Source organism: Pteropus alecto, unplaced genomic scaffold, assembly GCF_000325575.1.
Source record: "Pteropus alecto unplaced genomic scaffold, ASM32557v1 scaffold86, whole genome shotgun sequence".
NCBI lineage: Eukaryota > Metazoa > Chordata > Mammalia > Chiroptera > Pteropodidae > Pteropus > Pteropus alecto.
The window spans coordinates 22,835,824-22,854,717 of record NW_006442109.1 but is presented as its reverse complement, the minus strand read 5'-3'; the positions used below and the strand labels follow the sequence as shown (position 1 = coordinate 22,854,717).

Here is an 18,894-nt window from a genome sequence, read left to right as displayed (position 1 = left end):
AAAAAAAAAAAAGACAGGCTAGAACATTCAAGGCGATCTTGGCAACTGAACTGAATTTCGAAATATGGTCACTCCAGTTGGTGACCATACGATCAATTTATAAAGCACTCGAAAATAGAGTAGTCAAGTGGTTTTGTCATTTGTATGAAGATACGGCTCAGGATGCACTCTTTGTTCTTACTATGAAAACGGTTTGGGGGTATGTACGAAGAATTGTTTAGAAACCTCCTCAACCGAGAGAACCTAAAGTCTAAGCTTTTTAATCCAGCATTAGAACCTCAGCAAGTCTCTTAATCTTGGAATAAGAGAAGGGCAGGGTTTTACTCTCTCTCTCTAGCATTTTGGCTCTGTAAATCACGATAGACTATGGAATTACCTAACGTAGAAGATTAAAACTCCCACCTGATGCCCAGGTGGTGGCCCTTTCCAAGGAAAGGACCCCTTTCCTTGCCTCTCATTCTTCTGATTAATCCCTCCTGTTTCACCTTCTGTCACATTCCAGCCTGGTTTGTACCATCAGTCCCGATAAGCCCTTCTTTTCACACCTCAGCATATGGCATTAACTCTACTTCTTTTAAGCATTGCCTTTTGTACCTCCTCCCACCCACATACACACATTCCATCCCTGACAACTATTCACTTATTTTTCCTCCTTTATAGAGACAATGCTTTCAAATGTATTGAACCATGTTAATAGCACTGACCTGTCCTTTTATTTCAACAAACTATTCTTGGGTACTTATTATGGTGGTAGACACTAGCAGGGAGGTATGGACCCAACCAAGAATGTGAGAGGGAGTATGTAGAGTCTAAGCATAGGCTTTGGAATCAGACAGACCTGAGTTCAAATCTCAGATTGACACTTTGGGGCTACATAACCTTAGTCAAATTACTCATCCTCTCTGTGTTTCATTTTTTATGCTTTCAAATTAGAATAATTATAATACCTACCTTACAGATTTATTATTTTGCATTAAAAGATATGGTAGCTGCCAAGTGTTTGGCATTGTACTTTGCACAAAATAAACTCTCAATAAATGATGGTAATGAAATACAACGTAAGTTATCCTCCAGGAGTTTGCAGTCTAGTGGGGATAAAATAGACATGTATCTTAAAACTCCATTCCGTGTCCCACGGTTGTAGTTACCAGATTAAAGATTGAAGCAGAGTATTACGGAAATGTAGAGCATTATATAAATTTCTCTGATTGGGAAATTTGAGGATGGTTTCTTCAGTAAGTGCAGACTGAGTATTCCTTCAATGGGCAGTATTGGCAGTCGGAGCATATCACTGAAGGATGGTAAAGAGGGATGAACACTAGAATTGAAAGCAGAAGACTTGGGTCACCAGCTGTGGAACCTTAGGCAAATCACTTGAACTGTCTGAACCTAAGTTTCCTTTACATTAAAATGGGGAGACTATTATTAGCTCTGCCTGTATCCCAGTATTGGTGTTGGAATCAGATAAGAAGCTGTATGGAAAGGGCTTTGTGAATCCTGAAGACCGCAAATGTAGTAGTGATGGTGGTGGTGGTAGCAGTGGTGAAATGAGTAGTTTTTATTGTCAGCCTTATGGAAATCAGTTTATATCTATCTATTTATTCTACTTTGGCTCACCTGCCTTGTGCCTAACGGTCAGCTAGCCAGTACTACTGGTGAAAAAATGTTTTGACAAAGTCTTCTCCTGGTTTTCTATGCAAACAGAGGCAAACGGTACATCAGTTAGATAATTCAGTACAGAGCAACAAAACATCACTTTTACTTAAGGCTGAAATGAGAAAAGGAGAAAGTGCACAGAAGGAAGCCTTAGATCACCTACAAAGTGAATAATTAAGAATTAACCCTAATGAGAATGTGCAAAATTACTGTGCAAGTGATCATACCACTGTGTGGATCTGAAAATCTAAGATGGCCAACCAAGCAGATTTTAGCCTTTGGAACAGACTGTCTGTCAGCCTCTGTCTCTGTTGTCTTTGAGGGACCTGCCGAATCTGACTCATGCAAGCAAAGACTGATTTTGTCTCTCGGGCCTGGGATTTTGCAGTTTGCTCTGGCTGGGATGGGCTGTGTATATACCTTCAAGCAAATTGTTGGAGCAGCTCCCAGTGCACTCAGCCAGCTGATTCTGTTACAAAGGAGGATTTATCTTTTTTTCTCCTTTGTCCAAACTAGAGGACAAAGAACATGGCAACTACTGGCTAATCACTGGAGTCGGCCAAACGAAAAGCAAAGAAACCCTCTTCCCACTGTGGCCCTTGCAGTTGCCCCCAAAGAAGCTCACAAATATGCACCTTCGAGATGACTACAAATAGCAATAACCCCACAGCTCCCCTCCTGCAGCACCCCAAAATGTGGATAATAGCTGGGGGACTACCACCCAGGGCTGAGATGTTGCCAAAGTTGCTGCTCTGGGTATCCTGCCATATGTACCTGTATCTTTAAGGTCTTCCCTTTAAAATGACATATTTGGGGGAGGAGGGGGGGCGCCGTAGTTTAGAGGAACTAACTTAGCATTATACCATGTGCCTTAGAGTGTTTAGTTTCCTCTGATAATGAAGAGTTGGAGATTAACAAGACAACTCTGAAATATTCATAAGCCAAAAGTAAAAGGTCTTCCAAGTGGGAAGCATGTGGGATTTGGAGCCAAGCAGACCTCTTTGTATTTGAACCCTATTACTTGCTGAATGACATCAGACAAGTTACTTAAACTTTCTGAGCTTCAATTGCTTTATCGGCAAACTGAGGATAACCATAGTAACTATCTTAGAGTTGTTTGGGAAGGAATAATATCTCAGACACCCTGAGAGTATGTAATAAATAGTAAATGCTAGAATAACTTCCAGGCTTCTCAAAGTACTCAATTTACTTTACACGACTAAGCCCATTTCCAGGAGTTGAATAAATACACTGCCTATAAAATGTACCCATTGCTTTGCTCTTTAAGGGGCTCCAAAGCACTATGCAAGACGTTTATTCTTTCAGCAATGCTAGGGCATGTGAAGGGTTACAATTTTCCATTTCACAGATAGGAAATCAGAGGCATAGAAAAAGTCAATGACTTGCTTAATGTCACATAAAGCCAGCGGCAGAGCTATAATAAGTCATGACCCCCAGTGCGATGCAGCTTGGGTTCACCTTTCAAAAGTCAGGGGTAAGCAACTCAGTCTCATTTCTCAGATTTTCTATAGCTGCTTATCTTGAGAACTTTTGAAGCTTTGGGGAATTCACATGGGTGATTTGACCTTAAATCTCATGCCACTGGCAAAAGATTAATTGCTAAAACCTGGAAAGGGGCCAGACAATTCTGTGTAGCTGAATAACAGCACTGTCTAGGGATGTGACTGTCCTGACAGATTTAGTTAGTACATAATTGATAGATCTAGAGTTTGTATAGCTTTGCTTCCCAGATAGATAAGGCGACAGGCTCTGAAGGCTGACATTTACAGAAGCCCTACCAGTGTTTTGTAACACTGAATCTAGCTTTTCCATTCTCTGCCTCAGAACATTGCTCATTTTCTAAGGCTCTGTTCTCAGCAGGCAAGAAGATGAGGGGATCTGACAAGAGGGCCACCTTGCCCACTGTAAGCCAGAATGCCCATCAGTCTCTAGCACTGTCATCTGACTGATTTTTAAAGTCTTTATTTACCCTGATCCAATGCAGGCTGAAGTCAGAGAAAGATGCAGCACATTACATAGCAGCTAGGAATTTTTCGTCACTATCAGAGTCCAAAAAAGATAAATGGCAGCCAGATACAACATCAAAGTTTGGATAGTGGGTCTAAACCCTGGATGGGAAATTTTACACAATTTGATGCTTATTCCAGACTCAGCTGTCATGAGACCCTTTTCAGCAATTTGAACTCTAACAGGAACACAAAAACCTCAGCTTTTATTTCTTTCACTTTAGTCACTCACTCCAGAAGTATTTTGCTGATGGGAAAGAATTATTGGTGAATATTTTTCACTGTAATTTGTATTCAGAGCCCATATAGTTTACCATAAGATTTGGTTATCTTAATTCTTATTCACTAGTTTTGTTTTGATTCAGGAGGCGTTGTTGTGTGCCTGATATGTACCCAGTACACTTCTGTGATTTTGTCACTTTCTCTCGTAAAACATCTGACCCAGTAGCTTAGGTCAGTAAATTAGTGGTTTTCAGTGTGTAAGATCTTATGCACAGTGGATCTAGCTTTTTGGTTTTTGTTAGAAGTGAATAAAGATAGAATTAAATAGCCTTCCTTGCCCTTACAAATAAAAACCCAGTGACTTAACACATAGAGATATTTTTCTGGGCTAGTTACTACTTTCTAAATGTAATTTACTGACATACATTACTTTATAAAAATCATTCAGAAAAAAATTTTATTATAATCATTTTATTTCATGTATACCATTTTTAATATTCAAATAGTGTATGAGCATTCCTGAAAAAGTTGCCACTCTGAGTTAAGTGAGTGATTTTGTCTTCTGTCATCAGATGAATTAGAGAAATTAGAACAGGAGAGGCTGGCTCTGGAAGCCACTATCAAAGACAACGAATGTGAAGAAGGAGGTGGAGGCATCCGAGGCTTGTTTAAAAAAGCTGGCAAGCTGAACATTACTAAGCCAAATCCTAAAAAAGGTAAGTACTTTTAAAATTTACAAGAAATATTACCATATGAGCTGCTACTTGAGTTTCTGTAAGGGTCAGAAGTAGGCGTTTAAGATGTTGGGAACATTGAGTAAGGACTGAAAGACTTTTTTTTTGAGAAGGTAGTATGAGTAAAAGGTAGAAGCTATTGTCATTTATCAACAATGTTAAGCCCTTTGTAACATCTCACTGTAAAATCTTTATTTTAAAATAATATTTTGTTTGGGATCAGAATGCATGCCAGAGAATAGAAATTTCTTAGTTACAATGAAAAGGGCACAAAAATTTAATAGCCAATAGGCAGCAGGTTTATCTGTATCCTCCCACCACACACACACACACACACACACACACACACACACACACCCCTTGAAGACATTTCAGGGATTTGAAAGTTGATTAATACAGGTGAATGAGGGATCCAGCTAGAACTCAATTTCAAAAAAAAACATCTTTGTCACAAACCAGAATTCTGGACTTGGAAATTTATTGATACTAATTACCTGCAGATTTTGGCTGAGTGGTACAAAGCCACTGAGAGGACAAAAAAATGAGAAATCTTGTTATAAATTTTATAAACAGGTTATTCAAACATCTGATTTTTTTTTAAATTGCTCTTTCCAGAAACTGCAGTTTTGAGTTTAATGAGGTCCACAGCGACCTCTTCTGGTAGAAAATTAGAATGTTAACATTTATTTCTGTCATGCATCAGAATCTTAACATTATTGGTCATTCACTGGTGTGAGGCCCAAAAAAGATAATTTCTCTGGGAGCGTCTCCAAACAGCAATATCTAAACCGAGACTTCGTAGGCTTCTAGTCTAGTTACAGGATCCAACCTTTCAAAGAGGCTATTTTCTACCTTGGAAAAGATGTGGGTTTGTTTGCTTGTTTTCTTACTATGGCCCAAGGAGAAATTTCACCTGTATATAATATTTTTATATATTTACATAGAATGATGGGAAATTCAAACCCTTCCTCTTCAAATACTAGAGGTACTCTCGGGTACCTGGATATTCCATGGGCTATTAGGAAAGCCAGCTATGTACTGTCACCCTTAAAATTACATTTTCTTAAAAAACGAAATGTCTAAATCTAAAACTGGGTACATCGGGATTTTCAAGGTGTAAATATTGGAATAAGACCATCTTGATGCTAACTACTATCTTCTTTCTTTTCCAATTATTTGGTTTATTTGTGAGAAGAGTTAACCATTCATCGAATCTGGTCTATTCAATGGTACAGTCTGAAAAAGCAATGAAAAATTCAGAAGTCATAGCCCATTACTATTCTTTAGCTGCTGGGGAGGGGGGAAGCATTAATGTTCTTATTAATGAAAAGGAGACTCGTTATTTTTTCTGGAAGCCTATTTCTGCATCACAGTATTCTTGGGAAAAATGTGCTACATCAACATGTCTCATTGTTCAGGAAAGCAAAATACCATTGTTTTATTTCCAACACCTGAAATTTCAGACCCAGCTGTACAGTAGGCCCTTTCACTGCTCTGGGCTTTCATGAGTTAACAACTCTTTTGCGTTCTAGATCTGGACTAACTCTGCCTCCAGACACTCATACTTGAGTCTACTGGATGCTTTGATGTGCATGTGGGCAAAGTTTGGTCCATTTTATAAATATATTTACTTTCTCCCTCAGCAATCCCAGGGAGATAGAAACAATATAAGATAATTGCTTCAGAATAGGCAGGCCCAAAACATGGGAACAGCAAAAGACAGAACAAAGCATCTTTAGAACCTCTTAGATCAGAGAGGAAGCTCTGAGCGGCTGTCAGCTCTCCTCTAAGCACTACACTGACACCATCTCTTTGAAATAAGCAATAAAGTCACAGCTTTCAAAGAGGTGGAAATGAGAAATAATATATACAGTGTAGCAAAGAAACCCCTACTAGCAATAGGAGCAAGGATCCAATTCAAACACTGGCCTAGTTCCCTGGAACACTTTCATTGTTTCCATGTTAGGTTGGAAATTGCATTTTTAAAAAAAAATTTTAAAGTATTTTATGTGCACCCTTAATAATAACTCAAGTAAAAGAAGTTTGTCTTTCCATATTTCCTGGCTTTTTCATCGCATTCACCGAGATTTGAAGAGCTTCACAAGACTTCTTGAAAAGAAAGCAGAGGAGGGCCATAAAAAGTCGAGATGCACATGGTCTCTAGCCACCTTTACAATCCAGACATTCATGGAATTTACACCAAAATTGCACTCAAGTGAATGAATTGTCTAACAAAGGAATACTTCTGATTCTATTGCTTATCTCCAGAAAAATGATCACATGTTCTACTTTCAAGTCAGTCTGAAAATATAATTAAACTGACATCTGAAATTTAGAAGAATCAGGATTTTTTTTTTCAGATAGTTTAGCACTGTTATATATCTAGATAATAATTCTACTCAGAGACAGTTTACTAAAGACCTGAAAATAATCCACTGCTTTATAATAGAAACTAATCAGAAAACCAATATCAAAGTTTTGAACTATTGAAGGTGATCTAAACTCTATGGATTCAACTTTTATTTTTCTTTTGCAGAGACTAGAGCTCTCTATTTATGTGTAAGTGTAAAAAATACTTACAAATTCGTGACCTTTCCTCTATTTTCCTGAATAGATTTATTGGAAAGTTATTTTGTTTCTTTCCTCAAAAGACGAATGACTATACTACTTTCTCTTTCATTAAAGACAGCAGCATTAATGCAATCCAGTCCATGCATGTGGGAGAGTTCAACCAGAAACTGGTGGAAGCCAGCAACCAATTTAAAAAGAAGCAAGGAAAAGGCACAATTGATGTTTGGTGGTTATTTGATGATGGAGGTAAAATTTTCTAGAATATACACTAGGGAGCAGAATTTCTGTGTTGATAAATTTAACAAACAGCATGAGAAGGTATATGAAAACGCTTTACAGTTAAAGAATAACATTTCTGTGTTCTCCAAAGACTTTAAATTATTAAGAAGCTATGAATGTGGGAATGAAAAAAGACGTAAAGCCATTCCTTTCCTTATGGTTAGATATACTCATCTTTTCTGTCATAACTTAGTCTTTTCTTTTTTCAGGGTTAACACTCCTTATCCCCTATATCTTGACTCTCAGAAAAAAATGGAAAGACTGTAAATTAAGAATCTATGTTGGAGGGAAGATTAACCGCATTGAGGAAGAAAAACTAGCGTAAGTAACTTATCTGTCACATGTTAGAACATTTTGGATGTTTGTTGTTCTAATGCTTTAATTTTAAGAACGTTGTGTCTTTGAAGTACAATAGATTTAAAGACAACCCCGCCATCATAGGCGTCATGTTTACTTCATTTTCTGGTCAATAAATTGTCTGTGTAAGTTTTCTAATCACTGTTTCCAAGTCCTTTTATCCCCTGCCACAAATCCTTTCAAAAAGAAGTTTGGCACAGCAGCCTCATCTCAAGTCTATCTTGTATAATGTTCATTATGTTCTGACTAGTAAGTGCTATCCAAGAAAAAAGGAACCTGAAGGAATTAGTGTCCAAAAGTTTCTTCTGGAAGGTTCAAACTTGTTAATTCCCAACAGTCACTCTAACACAGCTCACTTGGAGTGACTGCACCTGGTCCTAGTCTCGGCCCTGCCACCAAACAAGCTGCAGGACCTTGCAACAGTCACAGTGCATGTCTGCTCCCTTCTCAGAAACTACTTCCAGAAATCACAAAACAAGGATGGGCTTTTATGCAGTGATTTTTCTTCATACCTTCTCCTCCTTCTTAAGAGATCATTATATATTTAATTCCTCTTAAAGAGAGCCATGTATTAAAATGTAAACAAATGATATCTATAACAATTATACTTTCTTAAAGCCTCCAGTATCTTATTGGGACAACAGATGAAATTTGCAAATGATTGGTGGATTAGGTGATAGTATGATATCAATGTTAAATTTCCTGATTTTAAAAATTGTACGCTATTATGTAGGAGAATGCCCTTGTTCTTAGAAAATACCCACTGAAGTATTTAGAGATAAAGAAGACCTGATATCTGCGATTTACTTCAAAATGGCAGATCGGTAGGTAGGTGGACAGGTAAACAGAAAGCAAGAAAGCAAGCAAAAAAAAAGAAGAAAGAAAAGAAAGAAAGATGTATATAGATGTAGACATATATAAAGAGAGAAAAAGAGAATAATAAATCAAATGGGACAGAATATAAACAATTGATGAATCTAGGATTTCTTTGCACTGTCCTTGCAATTTTGAAATTATATCAGAATTTTCAGTTGCCAGGGGAAAAAAATCTCTAATATGTAATGACATTATATATAATAATCATTAGTGTGTCAGTGCTTTGTCAGTAAACTATAAATGTTATTGGCAAAATAACAGTCAATAAGTATTGAAACTTGTTCTTTTTTTCAAATGATAAAGCAGCTTAATTGGCTCTACATTATCTTCCCTGAAAGAGGAATGCAGAGCTGGGTTTGCTATTTCCAGTGTCTGTACCTGTAAGAATTTCTTTGCCTTCAGCGGAATAGCTTGGCCACACTTAATATATCCATCAAATGCTGTGATGAAAATCAAACACTAACCCAAGGCTTTGTCTGAAAGCTAAGCTGAAATAAGACATGATTGCTTTTCATATCTTAAACACAAAACTCTTTGATTGAAAATAGTTAAATATGCAATGACAGAGTGTTTTTCTCTTTTATATTTTCAGAATGGCTTCCCTCCTGAGCAAATTTAGGATAAAATTTGCAGACATCCATATCATTGGTGACATCAACATTAAGCCAAACAAAGAAAGGTATGAAACATTTAACAAGGTCTGTTGTTCATCTGTGATACTCTCTCATCGTCTTTTGTCTTGATTATCAAAGGGTAAAAATGTTATGTATTTACTGCAGTGACTTCCTGATAGGATATAATAAAAAGGGACTTCAAATAACCATGACATAGCACTATCAAGTATTTCTAATGGAAGGAAACAGTTTTATGTTGACGATGAGCTTGAGAGGGAGAATTGTTGAAATGCAGTTTGGTTAGCATTTTAGAATTGCCCTTCATGTTCTTGGTGTCTATGGTGGCAAGAGTAGCAGGAAGTAAAAACTCAGATGATTCTGACCTGAGCAGTCAGGGCAAGTTTTCATTATTTAAAGTTACCAATGGAGCATCCTGGAAGGGGAGCTCTGGTGGACATGTGGAAACAGCCTGTGTCTTCTTGGCACAATGACAGTGCCAGCCCTCATGGCCATTTTAGCTGTTAGGCACTAAGGATTCAACACTTAGAGTCTATAAGGGCCCCCAAAGAGGAGCTCTAAAACTATTTGAAGCCTGGCAAGGAAATCTATTGGCTCTAAATTTTAAAAATGACAAAATTTAAACAATTGTTTAATTGTCTTCAGAATGACATCATTTGAACCCTCATTAATTGTTAAATTTGTCAAGACTAGATATTTGAAAACAATTTGTAGGTTAGATCTCCCCAGAAGTTCCCTGAGGTACAAGAAGATTGTCCGGAAATTATAGCTGATTGTAAATTAAGTGAGCTACGTAGAGCAATAAGTTAACAATTACAAAATGTTCTCAATTGTTTACAGTCCAAAATCATGTTTACTGTTGCATCTGGATGCAGTTTTATGCATTTGATTTGGCATGGAATGGGGCCTCCAAAGATTAGAGAGTCACAAAGGTCTCAGTGTGGCTTATGTCCTTGCTGGACTGCTGGACCTCTGTTGACCATCATTTCTCCTGCAATTCTCTTCAGGTTGCCATTCCACACTCAAGTCTTCCTGCTCTTCCCTGATTTTAAGTCATTGTCATCCTTTATGAGCTCAATAACTAACTGAAAATCATCCAGATTTAGGATGCATTCTTATTTACCAAACAACAGCCTTGAACTTCATGCTGTTTGATGGTATTCATGATTCCTCCAAGGCTATGGGTCAGTGAAAATGGTTTCAAGAAACACCTTAACTGTGATAAGAAAGTTATATTTGCCAGGGTCTACCTAGGTTATTACTATATAATATTTCCTTATATCATATATGCCATAATGCTTTGCATTCCTATATTCCTACAGTTATAAATACTTAAGAAAAATTAAGAACAGATTTATAATTCTCCTTGGTAAATGAAGTTAACATTCTGATATGATCATTGTCAGGCAATAATCTTTGGTAGCCTTCCACATTTCATTTGGAGAATTTTAATTCCTAAGTCTTTGCCTCTTGACATTTGCAGTGATGTGATCAAACGAGTTCATCTTATGGCTCTAATTGGTGGAAATGCATAATCCTTCAGAACACAGCAGGTCCAATGATGCCCTGGTACATGACACTTATCAACAGGCTAGAGCCTGACAATGCTCTGCAGGTATAGGGCCATTTACTGTTGTCTAGAGGGCAGTCACAGTGTTCCCTACTGACTTTTGGATTTTTCTATAAGCCCTGGCTCAGTCCTTGGTACTAATCAGTCTACTTCTTGTAGCCGAATTCTTCTTGCTGTTACTTGTATTATCAGCAGCAAAGAACTGTCTGTGCTTGCTGATTAATTTGTTCTATGTCCCTTGCCTCTTTACCCATCAATATGGCTTTCTCTACCCAAGGCCTTGTTTCCCTATCTTTCTTTCATGCTAGTCTCTGCCTAGCTGCCATGGTCACCCACTGCACCCCATCCTTTTTGTCCTGTCACCAAGGAGAATGTCGATGTATGTCTTCTACTGACCACGCCTCTTCATTCTTTGAGCACCTATCATAGTCTTGACACTCTTCATCCTACTACCCCTGACCTTTGTGCCATGGTTTCTTCTTCTCTGGGAGCAAATTCTATGGACAGTAGGAAGAAACAAAGGACCCAGGCATTTGTGCTTTTGTCTTAGTATCTAAATTTGATTTTAGACACCATTTTATTTTTTATTCTTTTAATTACAATTTTTTTATTATGGTGACATTGGTTAACTAAATCTAGTAAGTTTTAAGTGTATAATTCAACAGTTAGGTATAATATGTTGCATCATGTGCTCACCACCCATAGGTAGCTTTCTTTCTGTCACCACATATTTGATCCCTTGTACCCTGTCTACCTCTCCCCTCCTCGCCCACACTCTGGTAACCACTAGTCTATTGTCCATGTCCATGAGTCTCTGTTTGTTTGTCCTATTTGTCTGTTGCTTTTAGGTTTATATCCCACATATAAGTGATATCATGTGGTTTTCAACTTTTTCTGTCTGGCTTATTTCACTTAGCATGGTTATCTCAAGGTCCATCTATGTTGTCGCAAATGGCAGTATTTCATCTCTTCTTATGGCTGAGTAATATTCCATTGTATATATGTACGACATCTTCTTTATCCAGTTATCTATTGTAGGACACTTCGGTTGTCCATGTCCTTTTAGATACCATTTTAATTTGGAGTTTCTTAAATATTCTCATCATTCTTCAATGAAGAGATCTACTTCCCTTTCTCAGAAAAAAAAAAATGAATTAGTTTTCACGATTTTGGAGATTTTTCTCTCTGATACTTCAAGGTCTTAAGGAAGACACAGGGGAAAAATCCATTCTTACTGGAGTAAAAGAATTCTTACAGCTAATGAACCCTGGTGTGAAGACAAAAGGCCACCAGGAAAAGGTGTGCTGGAAGTGCCATCCTCCTCTCTTCATCCTCTGCTATAACTGAAGCCATATTCCATTATAAAATAGCCACGTATCTGATGTTGGCAATGGCTGTCCCAATATTTGAAAATAAATTTTAGAACAGAGAAAGGTCATTCAGTAAATCTCTTACACGGCTACTGGTAGCACATTTGGCACCTTTGTGATGATTTTAAAAAGGCAACTCCTCTGAGTAGTTCAATTAGAGAAAGAACTCTTCCTCTGGGCTGATGTATCCCTGGGCCCAGAGCCCAAAGCTTAGAGCACTGGCACAATTTTAGCTCCCACATGGGCCTTCTTGGCTGGGCAGCCTTTATCTACCATTAACAACTGTCTTGATCGCTGTTCTTTCCTGGTCACTTGGTGACACACAATGTCAAAAATAGTTTGTCAATGATTTTCATGTTGGAGACTAACGTTAAATGCCCTTAAACTGCCTTTAATAAATCTTTTAACAACCCATAAAACATCAGTAAGTCTTGATGAAGACATTTTATCATAGAAACATTATCCATAAATATGGTAGAGCAAGGGTGAAAAGGAGTTCAAAAGCAAAGTTAATGAAAAAATAATTGAGCCAGGAGAAACTAAAAAGCCCTTGTGGTTAAATTTCATTTTTTATCGTATGGACTGAATTAAAAGTCATAGGCCAAAAAGACAACCATCTTTATATAGAAATCAAAGAAAAACTAGAAGCAATTAACTAGATAATTTAGTTTAAAGATGCCGGAGTGGTCACAAAAACAACTAGTACATTAATTTGAGAGGATAAATTTTATATGAGTAGGGGGACATTTTTATGCAATTAAAAACATTTGAAACTTTGTTATTATGAGGAACAAGGATGGGGAAGACAGGGAAGCTAGAAGTTAATTCTTTTAATTGAATTAATTCTCATTTATATTAATTCTCCTTTAATTGAATTAATTCTCATTTAATAGCATGTAATGCTTGGCCTATTCTAGAGTCAATAAAAATACTTATACAAAAAATCACATTTAATAAGACTCAAAACAAAAATCTTGAGCTACCTTTGGATCACCTAGATAGGAGATGGAAAATGCCAGGTTAGGGATGAGGCTTAGGATGAAGAAATCAAAGATGAACATAGACAAGGGTCAGTAAGAGTTCAGAGAAAATAAATGGGTAAATAGAGCCACATTATTTTCTGTGTCATTTAGCATGTTTCATTTGCAAGTAACAGAAAACTCATAGTGACTTAAATAATGGAAATTATTAGGAAACATAACTGAAAAATCCAACTGTATTTTGGCTTTCAGGCAAAGACTGATCTAGAAGGTTAATTTTATTATCAAGGACTAATTCTCTTCCATTCTCTCTACTGTATCTTCCATTACAAAATCATCAAACTTGATTTTGCTTATAAAAATAGGATGACTATCCATAGCAACAAGTACTACATATTTGCTCATTATGTTCAGTAGGAAAGTTTTCTCTTTCCCAGTCATGGCATTCAGTTCATGGGTTCCATTCAGTTTACACCAGTCTAAGCCACTGGGCCCCTCACCTATGGGGACCCTTGCTTTTCTCCCCCCGACCCACAGCCTCCTACCAAGAATGGGAATTGCTATGTGGACTGAAGGTAAGGAGGGCAGCCCTATCCAACTTCCAAGAAGCTTAGTTTATCTTCTACATTAATTCATGCATGTCTCCCATAGAATCTGTAAAATAAACTGATGGAAATTCATTTATGGGCTGAGTGTCTACATTACAACTGTCTTTGACTCTACCATGTAGAAAATGTATCTGCAGAATAATTACTATCTATATGTTTGTGTGTTTATATTGATGATCTATAAGGGAAGTTAACAATCTTCAAACATGTTAAGGCCTTTCCTTGTATAGGGAGGCAGTACTATATCCATGGTTTTACTCATGGTTTGTCCCCTGCAAAGATACTCTTAAAAGATTTGCATGCCATTCAGGTCTGATTCTGCAGCCAGCAGAACCAGTCAAACGTGAAGTATCTGTGAAATAATGAGTTAGTTTCCCACTGTGAGGCCTCCTTTATAAATTCCAATTTCAGCTGGAAAGTCTTTGAAGAGATGATAGAACCATATCGTCTTCATGAAAGCTGCAAAGATTTAACAACTGCTGAGAAATTAAAGAGAGAAACTCCCTGGAAAATTACAGACGCAGAACTGGAAGCGGTCAAGGAAAAGGTAAAGACTTGTCTTCCTTAAGTTTTACTTGGCTGTCTAACTAGCTGAAAAAGAAAACACTGGTTGATTTAAAGATCAAGAAGTAATATATTTATTATAGAATTTCATTATTTAAGGTCCAGGGTTTCTGCATTTTCCAAGTACTTTTCATTGTATTACTGGATATGAGGATTTAGAAAACATTATTTTTTGATACAAAATCAATTCTTTTTGAAAGTTAAAAGAACAGGTTATTGATGCATATTGTGAAGTCTTCTTTCAGATTTAATTTTATGGAACAGGAGACAGACCTATCAGTCTAAAATAATTTAAGTCAAGTCAATATCTATGCAAAGTAGATAAAGATAGATTGTCACAATTTGACGCAATAACAAAGATTTTTAACCTGAGAAAGATAGCTATGAAAAGTATCATAGGGATTTGAGAAAATGTGTAATTAGAATAATAAATATGAAATATAATAAATATGGATCAAGCACATGTTGTAGGATGGATATAAAATGGTGAGCTTCTCTAGAGAATGCAGTAAGATGGAGAGTTACCCCCATGTGGCCTGAGCTGAAGTTGTGCTAATGACAATGATGAACAAGGCAGGGACATACGAATAAGGTAGAAGAAGTGACATCCAAATTGGATTGGGCTTTCAAAGAAAAGGACCACAAGAACCTCTAAACTACAGAACTTAAATAAACTACATTAGGAGCCGAAGTTGGAACAAATTAGAGCAAGAAATACTAAAAGATTTTTAAATTTAGTGGGAAAATTACTGAGCTAAGAATCATAAACTGTGTGTAGTCAACTGCTCAGTTCTAACAAAGACTTTTCGTATAATCGAGCAAGTCACAGATCTGCAATATTATTATATTTCGTTGGATTCCACTGGGAAACCAGTGAAATATAATATTACTCTTTCGTCACTGTAAAATAGTTAGTGTAGTTATTTTTCCAAGTGAGTCTTTCAGTGACTCTTTAGTCTCCTATGCTGATAAAAAATTCAAAGCTAAAGAAAGGCAGACTAGGATATAACCTATACTCTTAGAATATCAAATTGGTATCAAGACTAAGTTAGTTTGTTTCAATCGCAAACCTTTTCCCCAGAATTGGACATCCTCATCTTCTGTTTACTGTTATCCTTGTTGTTTGCTTGTTTTCTCCCCAGAATTTAATAAGCACAATGACAACCTGGTCTTATACTTCACATTTCTAAAATTTCTCTTGTTTTTAAAACACTGTGAATTTCCAAACCTGAATGAAATAATTGTAGAATTTTTAAAAAATGAGCTTTTTCTACTTGTCCATAATTTGAGGTAAGAAGATAAATTCTTATTCATAATTCTGGGAAAACTGCCCTCAACAAAATCTGAATGTCATCCACAGAGTTACCGCCAAGTTCGACTGAATGAACTCTTACAGGAGCACTCACGAGCTGCTAATCTCATAGTTCTGTAAGTACACTGCAGACTTTTAAGAATGTTACAGTGAAATCTCAGAGGGTTAATCAATTTAAAAGCTCACAACTATTCAGGTGGAAAGTTAAAAAAAATTTTGGAATGTGTGGGATTTTAGACAATGAAGGAAAATAAATGCCACCCTGAGACCTTGAAACCTGGGGCCCATGGGCTTTAGGAGTCCCCACTTGCACTTTCCTTCAGACATGCCCGACCTACGGGGCCAGGCAGGGCAGTGCCCCACTAGAACCCCGGCTGCCCCTTCAGACCCTGCTCCAGGAGTCTGACCCTGGCATTGCATGCCCGACAGTCTCGGAGGCTCACAGGCCCCTTCCATGGATAGGTGCTCTGAGGTGTGGAGTCCAAAGCATGTTCACAAAGCTCTTTGCCATGTTGGCAGAGGCTAAGGTGAGAGGAAAAAGGCAGTGGGGCTTTTCCATTTTCACTCTTTGCTCTTCCACCCCCTAAAATGTTAGGGATACACCGGCTGAAAATGTTCTTTTCATGCAGGACAGGGCAAATTTTTCCAAGCTGGGGGGAGACCACGCCCTAAACCATGATAAGAGTGTTCTTTGGCAGAGAATGTAGAAAGAATTCAACACACACCAAAGTTAGGCTCAAAGAGAAAGTTTATTAGAAAAGGAGCAACACTCCATAGACAGAGCATGGTCTCCTCTCAGAGGCAGAAAGTGAGAGTGCCTAAGAGAGATGAGGACAGTGACAGAGACAAAGAGTACCAAGTTTTTAAAGAGTGAGAGGGACTGCGAAAAAGAGACTGGGAGTAAAGGCAGTGAGGGGGACCTCGAGTGTTCCGGAAATTGAGTTTATATACCATTCTTCAGTTCCCGCGAGTTACAGTTTGAAGACTTTGTTTATCCATTTCCTTTGATATGGACGTACAGTGAGGAAGGGGAAGGGGAAGAGTATGTATGTAGTGTGAAAAGGTAAGAATATGTAGCATGAAAGGCTCACTGGAAGTTCCCAGCCTTTATTCCATACGTTTCCTATGGTTTTAGTCATAGGGAATGAATGATTTTATTTTGTGTAGTGTGCTACTTAATGACTCTGGGTTTTTTTGTTTATTTGTTTGTTTTGCTGTTTCCCCTTTCGCAGGTGTGGGAAATGGGTGGTTAGCAATCCCAGCAGAAATCTTCCTTTGTTCTGCAGGTGTCCTCCTGGCCTGGCTGCAGAGCTGATCAGCATATTGCAGTCTCTGAAAGTAGCTTGATTTAACATTTTAATTCTCTTACCGCCTCCCTACGATACTTTGTTTACCTAAAGATTGATAGCTAATTTTGAAAATCTCCAACTATTTCACATTTATACCTTATGAACTGACTTGTATGTACAAAGATAATATGTCTTCAACCAAGGTCTAGACTGGAGGACTATTCATTGAAGATGTAGAATGGTTTCCTGAATTAGGAGGTTCAAATAAATGATTTTTGAGATTTCTCCCAAATATAAGAGCTTTAAACTATTGGGAAAAATTATTTCTGCCATAAAAAGAAGTATTGGTTGATCATATTTTCTATTTAAAGAAGAATGAAAATTTATAGTTGTGTTTTGTCTCTATAATGCCTAAGCCTATTTTTCTGGGTATTTGTATTATCTGAGAAATACATCAGTGTAATATTATCTATATTCAAAATAATTTCTGTGCTTTCATATTTAGGGAGAAGAGTATAAAAGTTTCAGACCACTGCTTGTTAAATAGCTCAGATGTTACTGACCATCGTAATTGTCACTTTTGTCTTCTATTTTCTTCCATCCTTTCAGGAGCCTTCCAGTGGCAAGAAAAGGAACTATATCAGATTGGTTGTACATGGCTTGGTTGGAAATCCTCACGAAAAACCTCCCTCCTGTCTTACTTGTTAGAGGAAATCACAAAAACGTCCTGACTTTCTATTCTTAAAACATGAAGAATTCGAGAAACGTTCCAGTACTTTATATTGCAAATCTGACCTATGGTTGTGCAAACCTCTGGAGACTATCCTACTGGGATTCTCTAACAACTTTGTCATTATTTTTTTTATGAGTTAATAGAAGCTGTTTTTTTCTATCAGCTTAAGGGGTGTGTCAAAGCCAATGCCACCTCTAGGAAAACATCTTTGTCATTGCTGTTGATAAACAAGAAAATTAAGCAGACCCATGCTGACTTATGCTCAAGAAAACCACCAACTTGATTGTAAGCTTCTCCAGGCAAACCTAATCTTTTGTTTGCTTCTAAGCCCCGGTAGGGGCCTCAGCCCCACAGCAGGTTCTCATTAAATGCTTATTGACAGGCTGGCAGAGTAACATGGGTGGTTATCAAAGGAAAAGACCAACTGGGCAAGAAACCTGATTAAGCTCTCCCTTCTGAGAGGCTTATATCTACAAAGAAGATTTGAAAATCAATAACTGAAAACTTTAAGAAGTACTCGAGTCTATAAAATGTTTAAAGCATTTACCTAAATAAGGTTATTTAATGTAACCCAGATTATATACTTAGAGTGATCTGAGCGATCATTGATAATATACAGCTTCAATTTGCTGCTGACTGAAAAGTATATTAGTTGGATTAGAAGGCAACATATATTCTAATTAAATGAAATATATTCCATTCTTAATACATTAACTTTTCTCCCTATTAAATATTTTGAAATTTCCATCGTAGTATTACTTTGCATATTTTTTCTAATTAACTGGTTAGCACAAATGAAATCTTTATAGATGTCTAGTAATTGAAAACCAACTACCACAAATTTTCAAGCCATCATAAAGAAATATGTTCTGAATCACACTTAGTTACTTTATATAGCTATTGCATGAATTTAAAAAAATAATTAAAATGTGAAGTGGAGAAACTTACAAAATTTGGATTATATAAGTATTGATTTTTTTCATTTTTGTTAGTATTCCTATAATACTTAATCACATTGAAAAACCAACAAAATTTCATTTTCTGATGAACGACTTGATTTTTTATTTCCTGACATGTTTTGACTGTTTATTCTAATTGATAACAGATAAGGGAA

The 18,894-nt window shown here is 37.0% G+C and overlaps 1 protein-coding gene across 1 annotated transcript in view; it reads left to right on the top strand.

Moving 5' to 3' along the window:
• SLC12A1 (solute carrier family 12 member 1) overlaps positions 1-17,792 on the top strand; it is a 78,514-nt gene extending 60,722 nt beyond the window's left edge. Inside the window, 7 exon segments of the mRNA XM_025038899.1 lie at positions 4,478-4,621; positions 7,325-7,456; positions 7,699-7,810; positions 9,315-9,401; positions 14,294-14,429; positions 15,807-15,874; positions 17,657-17,792. Of these exon segments, the coding sequence (XP_024894667.1) occupies positions 4,478-4,621; positions 7,325-7,456; positions 7,699-7,810; positions 9,315-9,401; positions 14,294-14,429; positions 15,807-15,874; positions 17,657-17,792 (815 nt within the window).
• The last annotated feature ends 1,102 nt before the right edge of the window (positions 17,793-18,894 follow it).